Raw genomic sequence first — 17,884 nt, forward strand, 5'->3', positions numbered from 1 at the left:
AGAAGAAAGGGGAGGAGGAAGAAGAGGTGAAGAAAGAAGAGGGGGAGGAATAGAAGGAAGAGGAGGAAGATGAGGAGGTGAAAAAGAAGAAAAGGAGAGGAAGGAAATGAAAAAGAAAAGGAGAAAGACAGACGAAGGAGAGAAGGAACAGGAAGAAAAAAAGGAGGGGAATACAAAGAAGAGGAGAAAGAAGTGGTCAAGCAAGCAGAAGGTGAAGAGGAGGGGGAGGAGGAGGAAGAAATGATGATGAAGAAGACGAGTCTTTGAACAATGTCCATGAGAACAGTCAGGCCACAGAGTCTTGGGTGAGACATGAGCTCCATCAACAGATTAACATTGAAGTGCTTGTCATTGACAGGGTTTCTGGTGTCATTTCCACTGAAAGAAGCATTACCAACCAACTCTATGGTTAAGTTCTTAGGTTGCTGTCCCCAAAGGAGGTTGTCCTGGTTGCGTATGGGGCTGCCTCCTGATACACTGACACCTTCACTCCCTCAGGCTCAATGGGGCACTTGGCATTAGAGGCAAGAAGGGCCTCTGCACATCTCAGACAAATGCTCACAAAAAGATATGTGTTTAAAATACAAACTGTTCTTTTTCTTCCGTCCACCTTTCTTTTTTCCTCCTCCTCTGCTCCTGACATTTTGTTTGCCATACATCTCACCTTTTTAAAGGCTTAGGAGGGCCTTTGTGTTGATGAATCACTTTGTGCTTAACTTCTCCCCTTCTTTTCAAGTATATTATACCAACTCCATCTTGTGGATTCATTTTTTCAAAACGCATCCCATTACAGACCCAGCAATCTTGTGTGTATAGCAGTCTTAACATGAGACTTAATACATTCCAGACCTCTCCTCAAAAGAGGGACAGCTTTTCCAAAAGAGCCACAAAACATGCCATCCAAACCTGCTTCGCATGGTACCTGCCTGACCCTCGTAGTAAGCCCTGTAAGCACTGACAACCATTTACAAAATGTATATCCACCCTTTTCCCAAGATGGAATGGCACATGTTTATTCTGATCCATTTAAATGGTTATAGTGTCAGTGTGGTGCTTATACGTAATGGAAATGTAGTGAGACTTGTCGTATGCAATGGTGTGCAGTCGTGACTTTCCCCTTGGACAGGTACACAACATATTAGTGGTACAGAGAGATCCCACACACACTGACATACTCTGATCACACAGAGTTGGAAGAGACCACAGGGGCCATAACTATGTACAGATACAATGAAGTGAACCCTCCCTACAATATCTGCCTTGAAAAATACTTTCCCATAAGACTTGAGAGAATTTGGCATCCCTGACATGCAACTAAAATGATCACTTACTGAACAGTTAAGACATTTCAGGACTCTAAACTAGTCACTGTGGTCTTTGCCAAACAGAGGATTATAGACAAGCTGTACTTTGGAGTGTGTGGGTGTGATTGTTTTCATAGTTTTCAGAATATCTGCAATGTCCTTGTAATATCCTTTGCGCAGATGGAACTTCCCTTTCCTTAGAAGATTGAAACGTTGCATGTTCAGTGACTGTGTATCAACTGTTGGGGTACTGTATCTCTACCAGTCCCAATTCTCATTTTCCTGGCAAATCCAGAGGCTGGGACAAACGTGTTGTAAAGTTTGTTTTTGTATTTTGTGGAAATACAAAAGCTGGGAAGTGTTATGTTAAAATCTGCCCATCATCTCTCTCTACCCACTTTGTTTTCTGTTTGGGATCACCATCTTCTGAGGCTGGCGCCCAACAAATTTATCAGGCCACCCGAACTACTTAACAAAGTGTTTCCCCCCCTTTTTTCATGTGAGGTTATCAAAAAGTAAAAGGGGTTTTTTGTGGGGAGGGGGTTATTTATTTATTTGCAGGATTTATATCCCCCCTTTCTCCCAGAGTGGGATTCAAGGGATCATGAAGGGATGTACTCACACAAAATTTTTATAGGTGTGAAGGTCCTCAGAGGAGGGAAGAGACCTGTATTTCAGCTAAAAGGTTATGATGGCGAAGGAGCTGTGGATGGTTTCTACCCTGAGAATGTCAAAACAAAGTCTGTTCGTCAGTCTTGTGCGTGTCAGGAATTTTGACTGCCCCTTATTGCTATTTTGAAAACTTGACAGCACTGTTAGGAATACATTTGCTTTCACTGTTCTCTGCTAATTTTTTTAAAAATCATGAACCTCTAGTGCTCTCTTTTTAAAAAAGAAACTTACAAAGCAAACCAGTGCAAGTATGTTACCAGGGCTTAAATTATACTGGAGCTTAAACCCTTCAGCACTATCCTGGCACTTCTCACAACTGGGAGATATGGAGAGCATGCTTAAAACAATATATACTTGCAATTCGGCATTATTTAGGGAAAGAAGCCTTTTTATTAAAAACAACAATAGTTAACACAAACCAGAAAGTTCAGAAGCTTCATAAAGTTACATATATTTTTAAAAAATGTAACATTTACAACTGTTTCTCTGTGTTTTATAAAACATTTTAAAGACCATTCAAACAGTTGAATAAATTAGATACAAATTCTTTTAAAAAAAATAAAGAGACAACCCAGCTGAAATTATGCATCTTTAGATAACATTGATTGTTAATGGAATGTAAGCATATGCTTCCGTTTCTCCTGCTGTAATCAACAAGGCTTAAAAGTGCTTGACTGACTAAATTGTGCTCTTACCTTTTTAGAACAATACACAGAAAATATGACACAAATGGCCTTACAGTTCAAGAGATGTTCCTAATGGATTATAAATTAAATTTTGGGTTGTTTCGTCTATCTCTGAATAAAATCCCTTCCTGGTGGTTGTCTATTAAAAGTCATATTCCTCAAGAGAAAAGCAGCATCTGCTATAGAAAGAGCACACAGGATCAGGAAAAACACCTGCAAAGGAAAAGAAAGTAATTCAGATTCCACAAAAAATGTACTGAATTTTATCTGTCCTACATTATAGTGACAATGTGCACAGCTCTGTTTTGTCAATGCTCAGTTTAAATATTTAATTTGTGATAATGAAGAAATTACTTTAAGAAAGCGATTCAATTATTTCACTAAGGCAATTGCCTTTCACTTTTTCTTTAGATTTTGGTGATCATCTCCATGTTGGTGATCTCCATTTTGACTCTGCTTTGACTTCATTGGCTGTAGCCTATTTATTCATTAGCTCCAAGGGCACCTTGTTAGTCTGCTGTGACTGTTATTAAATGGAAACTCAAGTTGGGACACAAGGGAGAAGGCTAAATGATGGACTTAATAGACTGGGATGGCAATGGATGCAGTTGCTATGAAAGTAATTTATATTCTCTTTCAAATATGAATCATAATTTCAAGTGGTGAGCCTTAATCTACTTAACTATGGAAAATGTGACTTGCCAGGTCTTTTGGCACAAGAGTAATTTATTATAAATGGAAGACAGTAAACCTTTACAAAATCCCACTGAGTTCACTATTACTTAGGCTTAACATGATATTAGTGGCATCATTAGGAGAGCTGCAGTGGGGAGGGAAAAAATTGGGGATAGAGCTTCAGTAGCAACAAACCCTGCCCTCAAAGCTTAGCCTATGTGGCTTTGCCTCACACAGAAAAGTGCCCTCTGGTGAATAAAATGTATGTTGACATACATTACTACTATTACACTCTCTTACTTACTCCTCCAACTAACTCTTCAATAAAGGGTCTTTTAATTACTCCACACAGGCCTGCGATGAAGAGAAACAGCGCTGCTATCAGAGAGTTGAAGGCATCCTGAAAAACACAATAAGCAATGCACTTTAATATCAGCTCCATGACCTGTGCTGGCCCCAAATATTTTCTGCCCCAAGGCAGAACAGCAAATGGTATTAAATGGTATCACCCACCCTGCCCTCAGTCAGTATGCAGCGCCCAAAGCTGACCCAAGTTACTTGGCACCTGAGGTGGAAAATTCCACAAGTGACTCTCCTATTATAATACACATGATAATAAATATCAATTTGCTGCCCTTTCATGACACTATGAATCTGATACCTGATAAGTATGCTGCATTTCGCTTAATAGGGATCATTCTGTATATAGGAATCATAGGCTGGCCTTATGATCCCTATATACTTGTTTCTCAGTTCTATACATCCTAAAAAAGATGTTGGTATAATTGTGTGTGTTGATAATATTTAATAAGTTATTTATTTATGTAATGTGAAATTCTTTAAAAATTGACTTTAAATTTTACTCCTGGCTTTCCCTCCTTCATCTGAAAATCTCCTAAGAGGCAACATGGTGTGTGTGTATGTATCCATGATATGAAATCTCTTCTTGCTGTTTTTACACCTTCCTTTATTTTGCTACATTCCCCTGTGGTAATAGCACTGTGAGGGTGGGAAGGATGTCGACAGAGGAAATGTTACACACACACACACACACACACTGAGCAGCCCTTCTGTGATATGCAAAGGATACACACAGTATGAAAAATAGCGTCAATAGAGCAACAATGAAGCCTACAGGAAATCCTCATCTGTTTCAGGTTTCAAGGTTTGGTGTCAGCATCTGCTGAGGCTCCACTGAATCAAATGCTTAGCTTGGATGGAGCCCATCCACCTGTTTGCTCCCATAATTCAGTGTGACTGTTACCAGGAATTTTGAATTTCCTGCAGTGGCCCACAGTTTTAAAATGGTGGAGTGCAGCTGCAGAATTAGAGAAGACTCCTCAGTGCATTTTTATCATGGTCCCCCTTAAAGTTGGAGCTGGTTCTCTGGTCCTCAGAATTTGTAGCTGGAGAATCAAACACAATATTTTGGCCCATGATTCTGTAGTGTGCTTTTTAAAGTGAAGGAAGTGTATGCTTCTTAAACAAGTGTAACCTATTGAGCAATGTAGGAAAGGAAAGCAAAGAGCACAAACTAAATGTTGCATCATCAGACAGAAAAGGGAAATGGTCTTAACCAGTGCAGGATTCAAAACAATTCAAGTCTAGGTTTGGACATTACACTTTTTACCACAGCCCCATCCAGGCCTCTCTCATTTGTATTTGTGAAATGGCCATTGCAATTTAAACTGCATCGACATAGTTTTCCTATCAGGTAAAAATGATCTCAAACACACAGTTCAACATTTCACATACTAAGTGATGAAGATATGCTCAACTGGGAACCATTCCCACATTGATGAGCAAAACTCAGTCTCTAGCAAGTGTATTTAGGATTGCAGAATGGATGACATTTATATATGTGCAACACTCAAAAGACAGAACTGTGTATTTGCACCTAGCCCAGTGATGGCAAACCTATGGCACACGTGCCAGAGGTGGCACTCAGAGCCCTCTCTGTGGGCACATGTGCCATCGTCCCAGCACAGAGTTTGCCAGAGTTTGTTACTAGAAAGCCAGAGGGACATGGCACTTTGCAATTAATAAGTGGGTTTTGGGTTGCAGTTTGGGCACTCAGCTTCTAAAAGGTTCACTATCACTGTCCTAGCCTGTGTTTCAAGAGTAGTACTGAACACATCTCCAAAACGTTAATAGTGAGCCCATCACTTGCCTTTCTTCAAAGCATACTGTTGTGTCCAAATTAATACTTACAGCCAAGGGCCAAAATAAGAATGACAGCACTCTTTGCAGATGCAGCAGATATAACAGAAAGAATAACAAAGTGATGACAAGTTCGATGATTGCAAGTGTTAGGTATGCTTCATGAGATGGACCAACACCAAAAGTAATAGCTGCCATGAAAGCTAAGATCTGCAAGGAAAAAAGAAAGAATATCCACTTAGCATCTATACAGCCATGATACAAAGATTCCAGTACTGTACTGCTGCTAAACTGGAAACGACTAAAATTAAATCATTAAAATTAATGTCATATTAAGAATGGAGCAAGCTTGTGTTCTGCTGCTCCAGAGATTAGGACCTGGAGCAATGGATTCAAACTAGAGGAAAAGAGATTGCACCTAAACATTGCCTTGCTCTTTGCCTGAGCGATGCAAGAAAGGAGATGCGCTTAAAAAAAGAGATTAACTGAAGAAGCAAGGAAAGGTTTAAAATGTCTACCAAGCGGCAATTGCCTTGTACACAATTGACAGTAAATGAAAGAAAGAAGTTGGCAGCATGAGCTTTCATAGACTTGAGTCTACTTCCTCAGATGCATTTGGATATAATAATGATGATGATGATAATGTAGAGAGATCTTGTCGCACCTTTGAGACTCACCGAAAGAAGTTGGCAGCATGAGCTTTCATAGACTGAAGTCTACTTCCTTTGAACCAAATGCATCTGGGGAAGTCTATGAAAGCTCATGCTGCCAACTTCTTTCCTTCAGTTCGTCTCAAAGGTGTGACAAGATCTCTCTACGTACTGATTTTACAGACTAACACGGCTATCTCTTTGAATCCTGCCTTGTACATGGGCAACGCAGCCCTCCCTTACAGACCCCTTGCCACACTCCCAAAAACAAAGGACTGAAAATGTCTTTGCTGTCGTGTGCCTTCAAGTCGTCTTCTGGCTTATGGCGACCCTAATAATCCATCATGGGGTTTTCCTTGGCCATTTCCTTCAGAAAGGGTTTGCTTTTGCCTTCCTCTGAGGCTGAGAGAGTGTGACTTGCCCAAAGGCGTGTTTCCATGGCTGAGCCAGGATTCGAACCCAGGTCTCCACAGAGTCACAAAAACAGTCACTCAAACCATTACATATTATAAATCATACATTATTACACCATCACACTGGTAGTCCATTTGTGGAGAAAAGAAGGGGAAATCCATGAATTTCTTTCTTTCTCTATGCCGCCTTTCGGTCCCCAGGGCGGCTCACAGCCACAGCCACTCTCCAAGCGCCCTCCTCCTCCTCCTGGCCAATGCTACTAGGCCTCATACCATGCGCGCTATCTTGAGGGCTCCCCTGAGGGAGCGGAGGAAGGCCACGTTCACCTCCACCATGGCGGCGCCTGCTTCTGAGGGGAAGAAGAAGCCTCGCCCGTCAGGCGAGGAGGGCAAGAGCCGGCCTTCCCCTCAGAAGCGCCGCAAGGAGGAAGAGGAAACTTCGCCTCAGCTTTGGCCCCAGCGCGGGCCTAGGCCTGGCCTTCTTCGCCTCCTCCTCCTCCTCCTCAGACTCTCTCTCTCTCTTTCCCTCAGGCTTCAAACCCAGAGGGCCGTTTGGGGCCTTCTCCCTCATGAATGTGAGCCTGGCCTGCCTCACAGGGTTGTTGTCAAAGGCACAGCTGTGTTGGCTGTGATATGATCAAATGTGACATAAGCATTTATGGAACGCAAGCCCCTCTTAACACAACAACAACAACAACAAATTATTATGATTAAACTATCCATTATATACATCATTTACTGAAAGCAAACCCCCTCTGGAAATAATAATAATAATAATAATAATAATAATAAACTATTATTATTATTATTATGCTCATATAAGCATTTATTAAAGGCAAACCCCTCTCAACATAATAACAATAACAACAATAAATTATTATTATTATTATTATTATTATTATTATTATTAACCTGTACATTATATAATCATTTACTAAAGGCAAACCCCTTTGAACATAATAATAATAATAATAATAATAATAAGTTATTATTATTATTATGCCCATTACATAACCCCTCTGAACATAATTTATTGTTATTGTTATTGTTATTGTTATTGTTGTTATTGTTATTATTGTTATTGTTATTGCTATTATTATTATTATTATTATTATCATCTGAGGGCCTAGGACTAACAAGGTTTCGAACTACAACTCCCACAATCCCTTTCCCGCTCGCGTGGGCTTCTGGGAGTTGAAGTCAGACAGCTCAGGCTTGCCTAGGCGGGAAAGGAGGGGGTAAGGAGAGGGGGCTCCTTGGAGCACCGGAAGCCAGAGGAGACGAGAAGCGGAAGTGGGGCCGGAGGGGCGTGCGAGAGAGGGTCCGCTCTGGGCGTTCCTCTCGTCTCCTCCGGGTCCAGTTCGTGGGCGATGCGGTGGCTGCAGTGGCTGCGACGCTGCCGGCGGAGGCCCTTCCTTCCCTCCGGCTGCCTCTCAGCTCCTTCGCCGCCCTCTTGCTCCTCCAAGGCCGGCTCCCCTGGGCCCCGGAGCCCTCGCCCTCCTCCTCCTCCTCATAAGAGCCAGGAGCGACCCTCGGGATTCGCCGCCTGTAGGGATGCCTTCTTGTTGTTGTCTTTGTGGGCCTCCCAGTCATTCCTGGCTTATGGCCGCCCTGAGGCACTGACTGCGAGACCAGGGCTCAAATCCTGGCTCAGCCATGGAAAGCCATTGGCTGCCCTTGGGCAAGTCACACTCTCTCAGCCTCAGAGGAAGGCAATGACCAAGAAAACCCTATGATAGGGGTCTATAGGGACCAGTCACACTCTCTCAGCCTCAGAGGAAGAAGATGGCCAAGAAAACCCTATGATAGGGGTCTATAGGGACCAGTCACACTCTCTCAGCCTCAAAGGAAGAAGATGGCCAAGAAAACCCTATGATAGGGGTCTATAGGGACCAGTCACACTCTCTCAGCCTCAGAGGAAGAAGATGGCCAAGAAAACCCTATGATAGGGGTCTATAGGGACCAGTCACACTCTCTCAGCCTCAGAGGAAGGCTAAGGCAAACCCCCTCTGAACAAAGTCTTACCATGATCGGGTCGACATAGGTCAGAAATGACTTGTCGGCACACAACACACACAAGGCAGGGAGACCGGGCGTCCTCCTTTTCCAGGACATGCCCTACTTTTCAAGCTTCTCTCCAGGAGGGAGCCCAGCATGCCCTCCATTTTGAGCACGACCGAGGAGAGCGCTAGAGGCACCTTGCAAGCCAACAAAGCACCTGAACTGTACTTTCATTTGGTTTTGAGCCAGAGCAGAAGCTTGTTAATAGCTGCCTACTAATGGTCATTGAGAGTTTGCGTTGAGAGGCAGTGCGGTGTAGTGGTTTGAGGGCTGGACTATGACTCTATAGAGACCATTCATATTCTCAGTAAGGTGTTCATGCTTCTGCTCTGTGTTTTAGTCTTATAACAGTCCTGGATAGATGAGGCTGAGAGACAGCGACCGGCTGAAGTGATCCTAGTCAAGTGGGAATCTGAACCTGGCCCACCCTAGTTTGATGGCCATTCTCAAACTGGCGCATTTCATGGTTTGCATGAAAACTCATGCCATCCCCAGTTGTTGGGATATTTTGCAATGCACAACATCTTGAGGATACCAGATTGGGCCAAGCTGTTTTTATCATTATACAACATTGTCTCTTTGAGTTCTAGTATTACTTTGAGTGCTTCTAAATCCCACTGAAATATACTAATCTTAATGCGAATGCCAATCTTGGGCGACTTCCTAATTATTGATTTTTCCTCTTCCTTTAAAGATAAACATGCAGATGGAGGAAAGAAGAAGACCACTGTAAGTATGAGTTACAATAATATGAGCAAAGGTAATAGTGTATGAGACTGTCGAAAGAATGCATAAATAAATACAGTAACGTTGCTTGTAGTGGAGTGTTAATGAAACCTTTTGGTTGTGGTTTATATATCTAGATTTGTAAGCCTGACAGGTGCTGACTCTCTGGCTTGTGTCTTCCCTGATCAGGTAGAGAAACAGTCTTATATTTTACTACTTCATTTTTGTTTCCACCAGATTTGTATCGAGGGGAACATTGCAAGTGGCAAAACAACATGCCTGCAATATTTTGCTAAAAATACTGGCATCGAGGTAATAATACATTTATGATTGATGTAAAATACAAAAGTGTTTTCCACTGACCTCTTGATCCAATTCATCCTGCTGTCTTGACTTTCTTTGAGTGATCAAGCTTACAGTTCGGTTTGAGATGTTCGGTGGAATACCTCATATTTGAATTTTGACAGGTTTTCCTGAAAAGCCATACTGAGAAGAAAATGAGGTCTGGCTGGAAGGCTGGTGCATTCTGTTAGTACAGATGCTTCTTCCTCTATACCTATTTGATCTCTAGGCTGGTTGTGGAGACCAAGGAGCAGCCTGTGCACAGTAACCCTCAAGGGCTTGGATTTGGCCTAGGCAGCTCAGTTGCTAACCAGTTCTAGGATGGTCTAACTGAGTAGTCTAGTCCTGTTGCCAGCCATGTATTTTTTAGTCTATAAAGGCTGGGTGCACAATGAGATTGTCTTAATGCAGTTGAGTTATGCTTTCATTGTTCAAGGACCATTAGGCCAAGATCCATACATTTCAGAAATCTTTGCAAGATTCCAAACAGTCGCCCATTGACTTTAGTGGGGCTAGAGGAGCAGGGCAGCAAAACAGTTGTGGTGATAAGGCCATATATTTTAGGAAAAGATGCATTGCTTTTGTTAGCTTGTTAGCTTTTGTTGACCTGTCTAAAATCACATTGTTAAGACAGTGTGCACTCATAAAATTACCATATTTTATAGGGGTAATTGAAACAAAAAGTTTAAGTCTAATTCAAAAGCTCTCTGCAAATAGTTAGTTCATACTTCTGTTGAGAGTAGTTTGTTCCTTCATTGATGTCCATTGCAGGAGAGAGAGGGAGAAGGGATGCCAGAAGAAGAAAAAGTGACCCATCCACATTTGGCTGTGCCCACTGCTGACTGTGGGCCACATGCTTCTCTTGTGTGGTCCCCAATGAGAATGTAGCCTTTGACAGAAGAAATGGGAGGCCTGCTCCACTGTAGATCGTTCAGATTAGTGAACCTGTGCTATGTATTTTCAGTTGAAAACTTGCCTGTATTAGAGAATGTGCCTTAAAAATGTATTTCAAACTCAGGTGTTGACTGAACCAGTGTCTAAATGGAGAGATGTTCGTGGCCATAATCCTCTGGTAAGTTCTCAGAACCTAAGTTCCTCAACTGTTTTTAAGAAGTCAAATAGAGTAATAGTGATATTCATTCTGATGACTGGTCCTTGAGTAGGCAAAATGGTAATAATAATAATAATAATTTGTTTTATTTATATACCGCTATTCCAAAGATCATAGCAGTGAACAGCAAGTAAGCTAATTAGCAAGTAAGTCTAATTAGTAACCTGCTACTTCTCCTCACACAAGACAACGGTAGCAGCAGCCTTGTGGGTACCCCAAATTTTAATATTTGCCAAAATGAAAAAACTAAAAGGGATCCTGCCACACACACAAACACACCAGGTAGGACTGAGCATGCTTAGTAGGTTCAGGATGCTGACAGACTATTGTGGGATTTGTGGGTGTTGAATGGAGGGAGGGTCTTTAATTCTGAACAGCAGCACTGCATACTGCAACATTTTGTTGTAGCTCTCATGTGTGACATTAATTAATTAATTGCAGTATTTATATACTAACCTAATTTCAACAAATAAGATGTGGTGATATATTAATAAGATGTTCACTGTGAAAATACATTTAAAAAATAACCAGGGAAAATTTTGGTGTTTCTCCTTTCATCAGAGTTTAATGTATCAAGATGCAACACGATGGGGTATAACGTTACAGACATATGTGCAGCTTACAATGTTGGACCAGCATATGAGGCCAATGGTAAGTTTGGAAATGTTTCTGTTTCTTGTAATGCTGCAGTTCTTATTCTTGGCTGAAATAAAGCCTCGCTGTATAATTTGCTTTTGGTTAGACTTAACGTCCTTGCCTTTCCCTCTCTTTCCCTCCCTTGTTTTCTCTTCTGTTGTTGAAATGTTACTGAGACAGGCAGCCACCTGTCTTGAATGCTCTAAAAGTCCAGCCACTGAATGGCTCTTGAAATGTTAATTTGCAGATTTCTCCCATAAGAATGATGGAGAGGTCAATTCACAGTGCAAAATACATATTTGTAGAAAACTTGTATCGAAGGTACAGTATCCCGAGTTTTGTTCTGTTTTTAAAGCTTAGTTTGTGTTGCAGTTTAACTTGCTTTTGTTTCCGAAATTCTGCTGGCCTGTATTAAACAACTTAATTCAGTGTGGTAACATTTTTGTTTTTTTACTTTAAGAAAGATAGATAAAACATTGACGCAGATGACAATAAAACTGAAGCACAGATTGAACAGGGCTTTCATATTTCATGATAACAACCTGCTTTCCCTTTTTTGAAGGGGCGGACTAGATTCATGGTGTGAGGAGAGTAAATTCTGAAGAACAATATCCTATAGCAGTGGTTCCTGACCTGTGGGTCCCCAGATGTTGGGCTACTTCTCCTAGAATTCCTTACCACTTGCCATTCTGGCTGAGGTTTCTGGGAGACTCAGCAATATCTGGGCACCCATGATTGGGAATCACTGTCTTGTGGTGAGAATATTGTGCTCTTTAGTTGGGGCCCAACACCTGGTTAATGAAATCTAAGGCTGGCATCCTGTTACTAAGCTGTGATGACAAAAGTCAGACTTTAGACATTGCAACTCACTTTTATGATTTGTGGTGTAGGTTGGAATTCTGTTCTGACATGCAGCTACCCATGCAGCTACAATCCCCCCCCCCCCCCAATCACCTTGTAAGCAGGGGAGTCTTCCCAACCATGTCTGTGTTGTTGGGAATGTGTCCAGTTATTTTCTTGTAGCTGGATGTGCTTCAAGGACCCCTGGAGGTCTCAGCAGTTGCCTGTGGCAGTGCATCCATCTACATGACGATAGTTGGACATGTTCCCACTCATACCCTCACTTTGTGGCAACATGGAAATAACCATGTTAGGAGGGCTATGCTGCTTACAAGTTGCATTCTTAGAGAGTAGCACTAGAAGACATGCATGTACTGTATATATCCTGAAGCAGAACCCCCAGCCTCAATGTTTTCTGGCTCATGATACATTTCTAAAATGTTTCTCTAAATGAGATTTTCTTTTCCTGCTGAAAGATGATCTCAGAACTAGTGTTTCTCTTCCAAAAGAGAGGAAAAGCTGCTTGTTAATCCACAAGGTGGCATCTGTGCTACACAGTCTCTTATGCAAACATGCCTTTAGAAAATTCATTATCTGCCCCAGTCTATGATAAAATAATGTATACTGCCTTTTTTCCCTTTGGGTTTTTAAGACATTAAATTTTAAGGCATTGATTTGTTTTTGTTTTTTCCCCTCTCTTTTTCTCTGTGAATATGCAATCTAAGGCATCTGGTCCAAACTGTGTTGGATAGTTTGTATATTTAAATGATGAAAATTTTTGGGAAATAGATACCTTACATATTGTATGCATTTTAATTGTAGGCATAAAAGAATATGAATCCAGAATCTTAGTCCATTACTCAGACCACCATACCAAGCTGGCTCCAGACAGCAGTTTATGCAAAAATATTTTAATTGTGGATGGGGAGAGAAATCCTAGAGTTTCCAGGGGTGCGAAGTGTTTGTACATGGTTTCAGCATGTCAATAAGAGCATCCATTGGTATCACAAGGGTTGGTGCCACGCCAGTGTGGTTACTCATGTCACTTTGAGGCAGGCAGCCATCCCTCAGCTATGGTGAATAGGAGCTGCCAGTGGAGGGAGGGATCTGGCCTTGGTTCCTCCTTCCATGCAGAAAAGACATGGAATGGGGTCCTGGATTGAGGCCCCAGGCATCTTCATGACCCTGCCGAAGGGGGGCACAGAAGAGGAGGAGGAAGCCACCTGCTGCTATTGCAGCAGCTCTACCCAGCCTGATGCCCAAATGCCCCTGCAGCTGGGAACAGAATGGGAGTGGAGGGAGGAGCTGAAGGAGAAGGCAGCAGACAGGGAGGGCACTCACCATCTGCCCTCTTCCACTTCACCGTCCAGCCAAGGTGCCTGGCACATCTCCTGGTCACCCCCCTCTGCCCACTGTGGGCATGGATGAGGGTGGGGTGTTGTGGCCTTCCGGGTCTGGCAGGGCTGCTGCTTGGGCCAAAAAGCAGCGACAACAGCCATGGACACCTTCCCTTCTGCAGAAAGAAAGGAATCCGTGGCCACCTCTGACATCATCACTTCCCTGTCCTGCCAAGCCAGCAGTGTTTGAACTCATCATACCCCACTAGTGATAACCCTGAGAGCATCTTGGTAAAACAGGCCAGACTTTTCTTAAAAGTATATTTTATTTATTCATGTCATTTCTATGCTGCCTTTCTCCCAGGAAGGGACCCAAGGCAGCTTACAAGATAAAAAAATCCAGTACAATTTTTAAAAACAAATTAAAATCATGTATTTAAAACAATATAAGTTAACATAAAAACATACAAAAGTTAAAACATAACACACACCTCAAATAAGCCACCCTGTCGTGATTTTTAAAAAGCTTGGCTAAATAATGTTTTTATTTGCCGGCAAATAAAAAGGGAGGGAGGGAGAAGTTAAATTTTATTTAACTTAAACAGCTATGTACACTTATTGAAATATATTTCTTTGTTACAGTGGGAAAATGCCAGAAGTGGATTATGTAGTATTGACAGAATGGTTTGAATGGATCATAAAGAACATGAATATTTCAGTTGATCTGATAGGTAAAATGAGATATTCTGTTAATATTTTTTATGGATAGCTTCCTGCAACAAAATCACTTGTTGATCTATAAACCAACTAGCTGTAGTAGTTTGTGTTGTGTTTAATGAGGCTAACAATGTATGATGGGAAAATGTGTAATGTGCCCATGGGGTCTTTGTTCCCTCTCTCACTTTTTCTTTTCAAAACAAAATGGATTGGGAGAAAGGGATTTATACCTTTCCTTTACAAACCATTTTGGTATTTTAGATTGTCTCCCATGGAGCTCTTTCTACTGCAGAGTTCAAGATGCATGTTTATCCTTGTTTAAAGCCACTAAGGTGAGAGGACACAGGCAGGAATAATTTCTGCATGAAGGATAATTTGGAGAAGAAAAATAGTAGACAGACAGTGGAATCTTCTTCCTTCGCATTATATGTTGTTCAGGCATACCCTCCAAGTTTTTTTTAAATAGCTTTGTGATTTACTTTTATATCTTGCATTTCTTCAGATTTGCTCAAGACATGGTTCTCTGCCTCTTCTTCCCCACCTAATTTCACAGTGGCCCTGTGAGATAGGTGCAATTTAATGGTTTTAGGAGAACAGATCTTCTAGGTTCACACGATGCCATCTCTCGTATCATTTCATCTCAATTGCTTTAGTGTTAAAAACCATACGGTGGCTTGAGTGAGACCCATGTATTTTTGCATTGTTTTTAGTTGGTCTCCATGTGCAAACATACCCTGGATTTGTACACAAGTTGCCTGATAGGTTGGGAGAGACTGGATATTTTGCTCCCTGAAAATTGAACCATAATTGCTTTTCAGGTTTGTAGGAACAGAGCAGAACATCAACAATGCATAATACATTTTTTGTTGTTGTTAATGGCAGTTTATCTACAAACCTCTCCTGAGAGATGTTTTGAGCGACTGAAAAGGCGATGCAGGGAGGAGGAAAAGGTCATTCCTGTGGTAAGGAGGAAACTGTCTTTTTCTGACATTTGTTGAATAAATTCTCCTGGTGGGTTTCAAAGGCTGTTTGTGCTAGACTCTGGCTGGGCATGGAAGGATTGGTGAGAGCATAGACAGCATTAGCAAGGGGGTGCCATGTACCAATAGCTTAGAAATTGACTGGGAGGGTGCTGTTGCCCTTGTGCATCCCTTGTGGCTTTCTCTGCAGCATCTGACAGGTCACTGTAGGGAAGTGGGATGCTGGACTAGATAGACCTTTGGTCCAAGGCAGCAGGATCCTCCTTTTGGTTTTATGAAGAGCTAACAAAGCAAAATAAAATGGTAGTACTGTACTGCATATCAGTTTTGTGTCTGGGGGGAAAACAGGAGGAAGTGAATTTTGGAATATTTATTGATCAAAAGAAATATGAACATTAAAGAGTTTTGTGTCTACTGGAAGAATGGATGGATTTATTTCAGTCACAGACCAGAATGAAAATGAATAATAAAACCAGTAACTAATAAGATCTTAGCTTTATAGCAGCTTGATAAAACTTAGCTACTTATAAAGTGGTTTTTAAACTGGAAGAATGGAAATCATTCTCCTATACCTCTTTTTAGTGGGGGTTTTTTTTTTTTGGTATAGGAATATTTAGAAGCTATTCATCAGCTCTATGAAGAGTGGCTCATTAAACAAACCCTGTTTAAAGTTCCTTCTCCAGTGCTTGTAAGTATACATCTGTGTTTTTATTTTAAACCATTTTCTCAGGAGCAGGAAAAAGCTATTTATGTTTTAATGATACTACATTTATAGATTATTATTATTATTATAGTTATATTCTGCTTTCCCCACAAAATTGAACCTCAAAGTGGCTCACAATTTAAAAGAACAATGTAATTAAATAATAAAAAATAAACATTAAAATCAAATTAAAATACTAAAGTATTAAAACACATGAAGTCTGCAACTCCTTCTACTTGCTTTTAGCTTTAATTCCAGCTCCTCAACCCAGCCAGTTTGCAGATCTTGTTGAACAATTCCCATCAGATCTGGTCAGTCTTGCCAGTGGTTTGGGATGATGGAAGCAGTCTACCTGCAGGGCTATAGGTCCACCAGTTCACTTTTAAGCCTAAAGTCCTGAATGCTAGTTGTTTCTGGTTTCCTCCTTTGTTTACAAGACTGGAAAACCAAATTCACAGGTAATTTTATGTGCTGCCTGAAGCTACAGTAATGATTAGCCCATCCATATGAGTCAGAATTTGTCAGTCAGTTTTAAGCCAGGGGTTTTAATTGTTTTACATGTCCTGGATAGCATGTTGTTTGTTTCCGTCATGAGTTATTAAGCCTGGATTCAAATCTGTTCAGAGATGCACTTTTAATGGTTTGTTTCATTCTGTTTTGAAGGTGCTGCAGGCTGACCATGACCTAGAGGATATGCTGGAGACATACGAAGAAAACCAGGACCGAATCTTAACCCCCTGCAATATGCAACATTGTCAGTAGAAACCGATTTATTGTATTATGTACAGTTTACTGTGTACACACCTGTTCTTAGGTTGTAGGTGTAATCCAGAGAGAGGCACAATATGCCCTACATGTGCAATTGGGGTTTTTAACCCTTTGCACCAATACCTTTTGTGCAGCCTTGAAATTCAGTTTGGTAGCAGTCTTGTGTGAATTTGTGACCTCTCACTGACACTACAAGGGGCTGTCTGGATTCCCTAGGCCTGGGAGAACACTGGGTCTTCACACACTGGTCCTTCTGAATGGACATTGCCATGCATCCCGTGTCCCTTGAAACTTGCTAAGCAGTTTGAAAATTAAATAGAAGTAGTTTCTAAAAGGAGGAAAAGAAAACTTCCCTGCCTGAGCTATTTCCTACCATCTCATCCTCAGTTTGTACTGTAGGCAGCTGTTCAACTCAGTCCTAGACTGTTTATCGAACTTGGGCAGTTTGACAGAACAGGTTGGACTTTTGTCAAATGACCAACTTCTGCCAGGAAACCTGAGGAAAAACAATGTAAGCACATGTAAGGTGTGTGTATACTTACGTAATGTGTCCTTTTTGTTTCTGAATGACTCGTTTTTTGTAGTTCTAATATTTAATGTCGTTTTTTAATGGGAACATATTATTTCTGCTGGGTAAGAACTTAAAAGGATTTAAGAATTATTTCTCTCACTCTTCCCATTTGTATTTTTACACTGTTTTTTTGTTTTATAAAATGTTGTTGGTTATAGACTGTGTTGATTCACAGACTGCTTACTGATGCCTCTGAAAGAAAATTCATGCTCTCAACTGTAAATGTGAGTAGGAAACCTTATGCAGTCGTAACACACAGGATGCCAGCCATAGGCAAAAATAATAGGGTACCTCTTAGCGAGGACAGTCTTTGAGATTGATTCAAATATATTTTGAATCAATCTCAAAGCATGTTAAAAAAAGCATGTTAAACAAAGGTAGGAGGAGGCCATAAAAATATCAATAGATAAATGGTTGTAGATGCATTCAATTTTTTAAAAATTGAGAAATGATTTCCTTTTTTAACACCCAAAGACATATGTGTTTGATATAAAACAAGAACACGTGAACAAATGAGTAAATAGTTATCTTC

The 17,884-nt window shown here is 41.1% G+C and overlaps 2 protein-coding genes across 4 annotated transcripts; one reads left to right on the plus strand and one right to left on the minus strand.

The window, feature by feature from the left end:
* Positions 1-2,362: 2,362 nt before the first annotated feature.
* Positions 2,363-7,073, minus strand: CKLF (chemokine like factor). 2 transcript variants are annotated; one of them, XM_089539501.1, is made up of 4 exons: positions 6,675-6,804; positions 5,549-5,707; positions 3,642-3,737; positions 2,363-2,875 (listed from the first exon to the last, which is right to left on the minus strand). In XM_089539501.1, the coding sequence occupies exons 1-4, from the start codon at positions 6,720-6,722 to the stop codon at positions 2,768-2,770; spliced, it is 411 nt and encodes a 136-aa protein (XP_089395627.1). In that variant the 5' UTR covers positions 6,723-6,804; the 3' UTR covers positions 2,363-2,767. The 2 variants fall into 2 exon arrangements, with proteins under 2 accessions (XP_089395627.1, XP_089395626.1); XM_089539500.1 differs by lacking the exon at positions 6,675-6,804 and adding an exon at positions 6,834-7,073 and having other exon boundaries at positions 2,364-2,875.
* A 783-nt stretch (positions 7,074-7,856) lies between these two features.
* Positions 7,857-17,507, plus strand: TK2 (thymidine kinase 2). Of its 2 annotated transcripts, XM_089539497.1 has the most exons (10): positions 7,865-8,108; positions 9,316-9,350; positions 9,585-9,659; positions 10,708-10,761; positions 11,362-11,451; positions 11,684-11,757; positions 14,256-14,344; positions 15,213-15,292; positions 15,918-15,998; positions 16,677-17,507. In XM_089539497.1, the coding sequence occupies exons 1-10, from the start codon at positions 7,931-7,933 to the stop codon at positions 16,773-16,775; spliced, it is 855 nt and encodes a 284-aa protein (XP_089395623.1). In that variant the 5' UTR covers positions 7,865-7,930; the 3' UTR covers positions 16,776-17,507. The 2 variants fall into 2 exon arrangements, with proteins under 2 accessions (XP_089395624.1, XP_089395623.1); XM_089539498.1 differs by lacking the exon at positions 15,918-15,998 and having other exon boundaries at positions 7,857-8,108.
* The last annotated feature ends 377 nt before the right edge of the window (positions 17,508-17,884 follow it).

The sequence above is a fragment of the Sceloporus occidentalis genome, unplaced genomic scaffold, assembly GCF_023333645.1.
Source record: "Sceloporus occidentalis isolate IW3139 unplaced genomic scaffold, rSceOcc1.0.p SCAF_10, whole genome shotgun sequence".
NCBI classification, from domain to species: domain Eukaryota; kingdom Metazoa; phylum Chordata; class Lepidosauria; order Squamata; family Phrynosomatidae; genus Sceloporus; species Sceloporus occidentalis.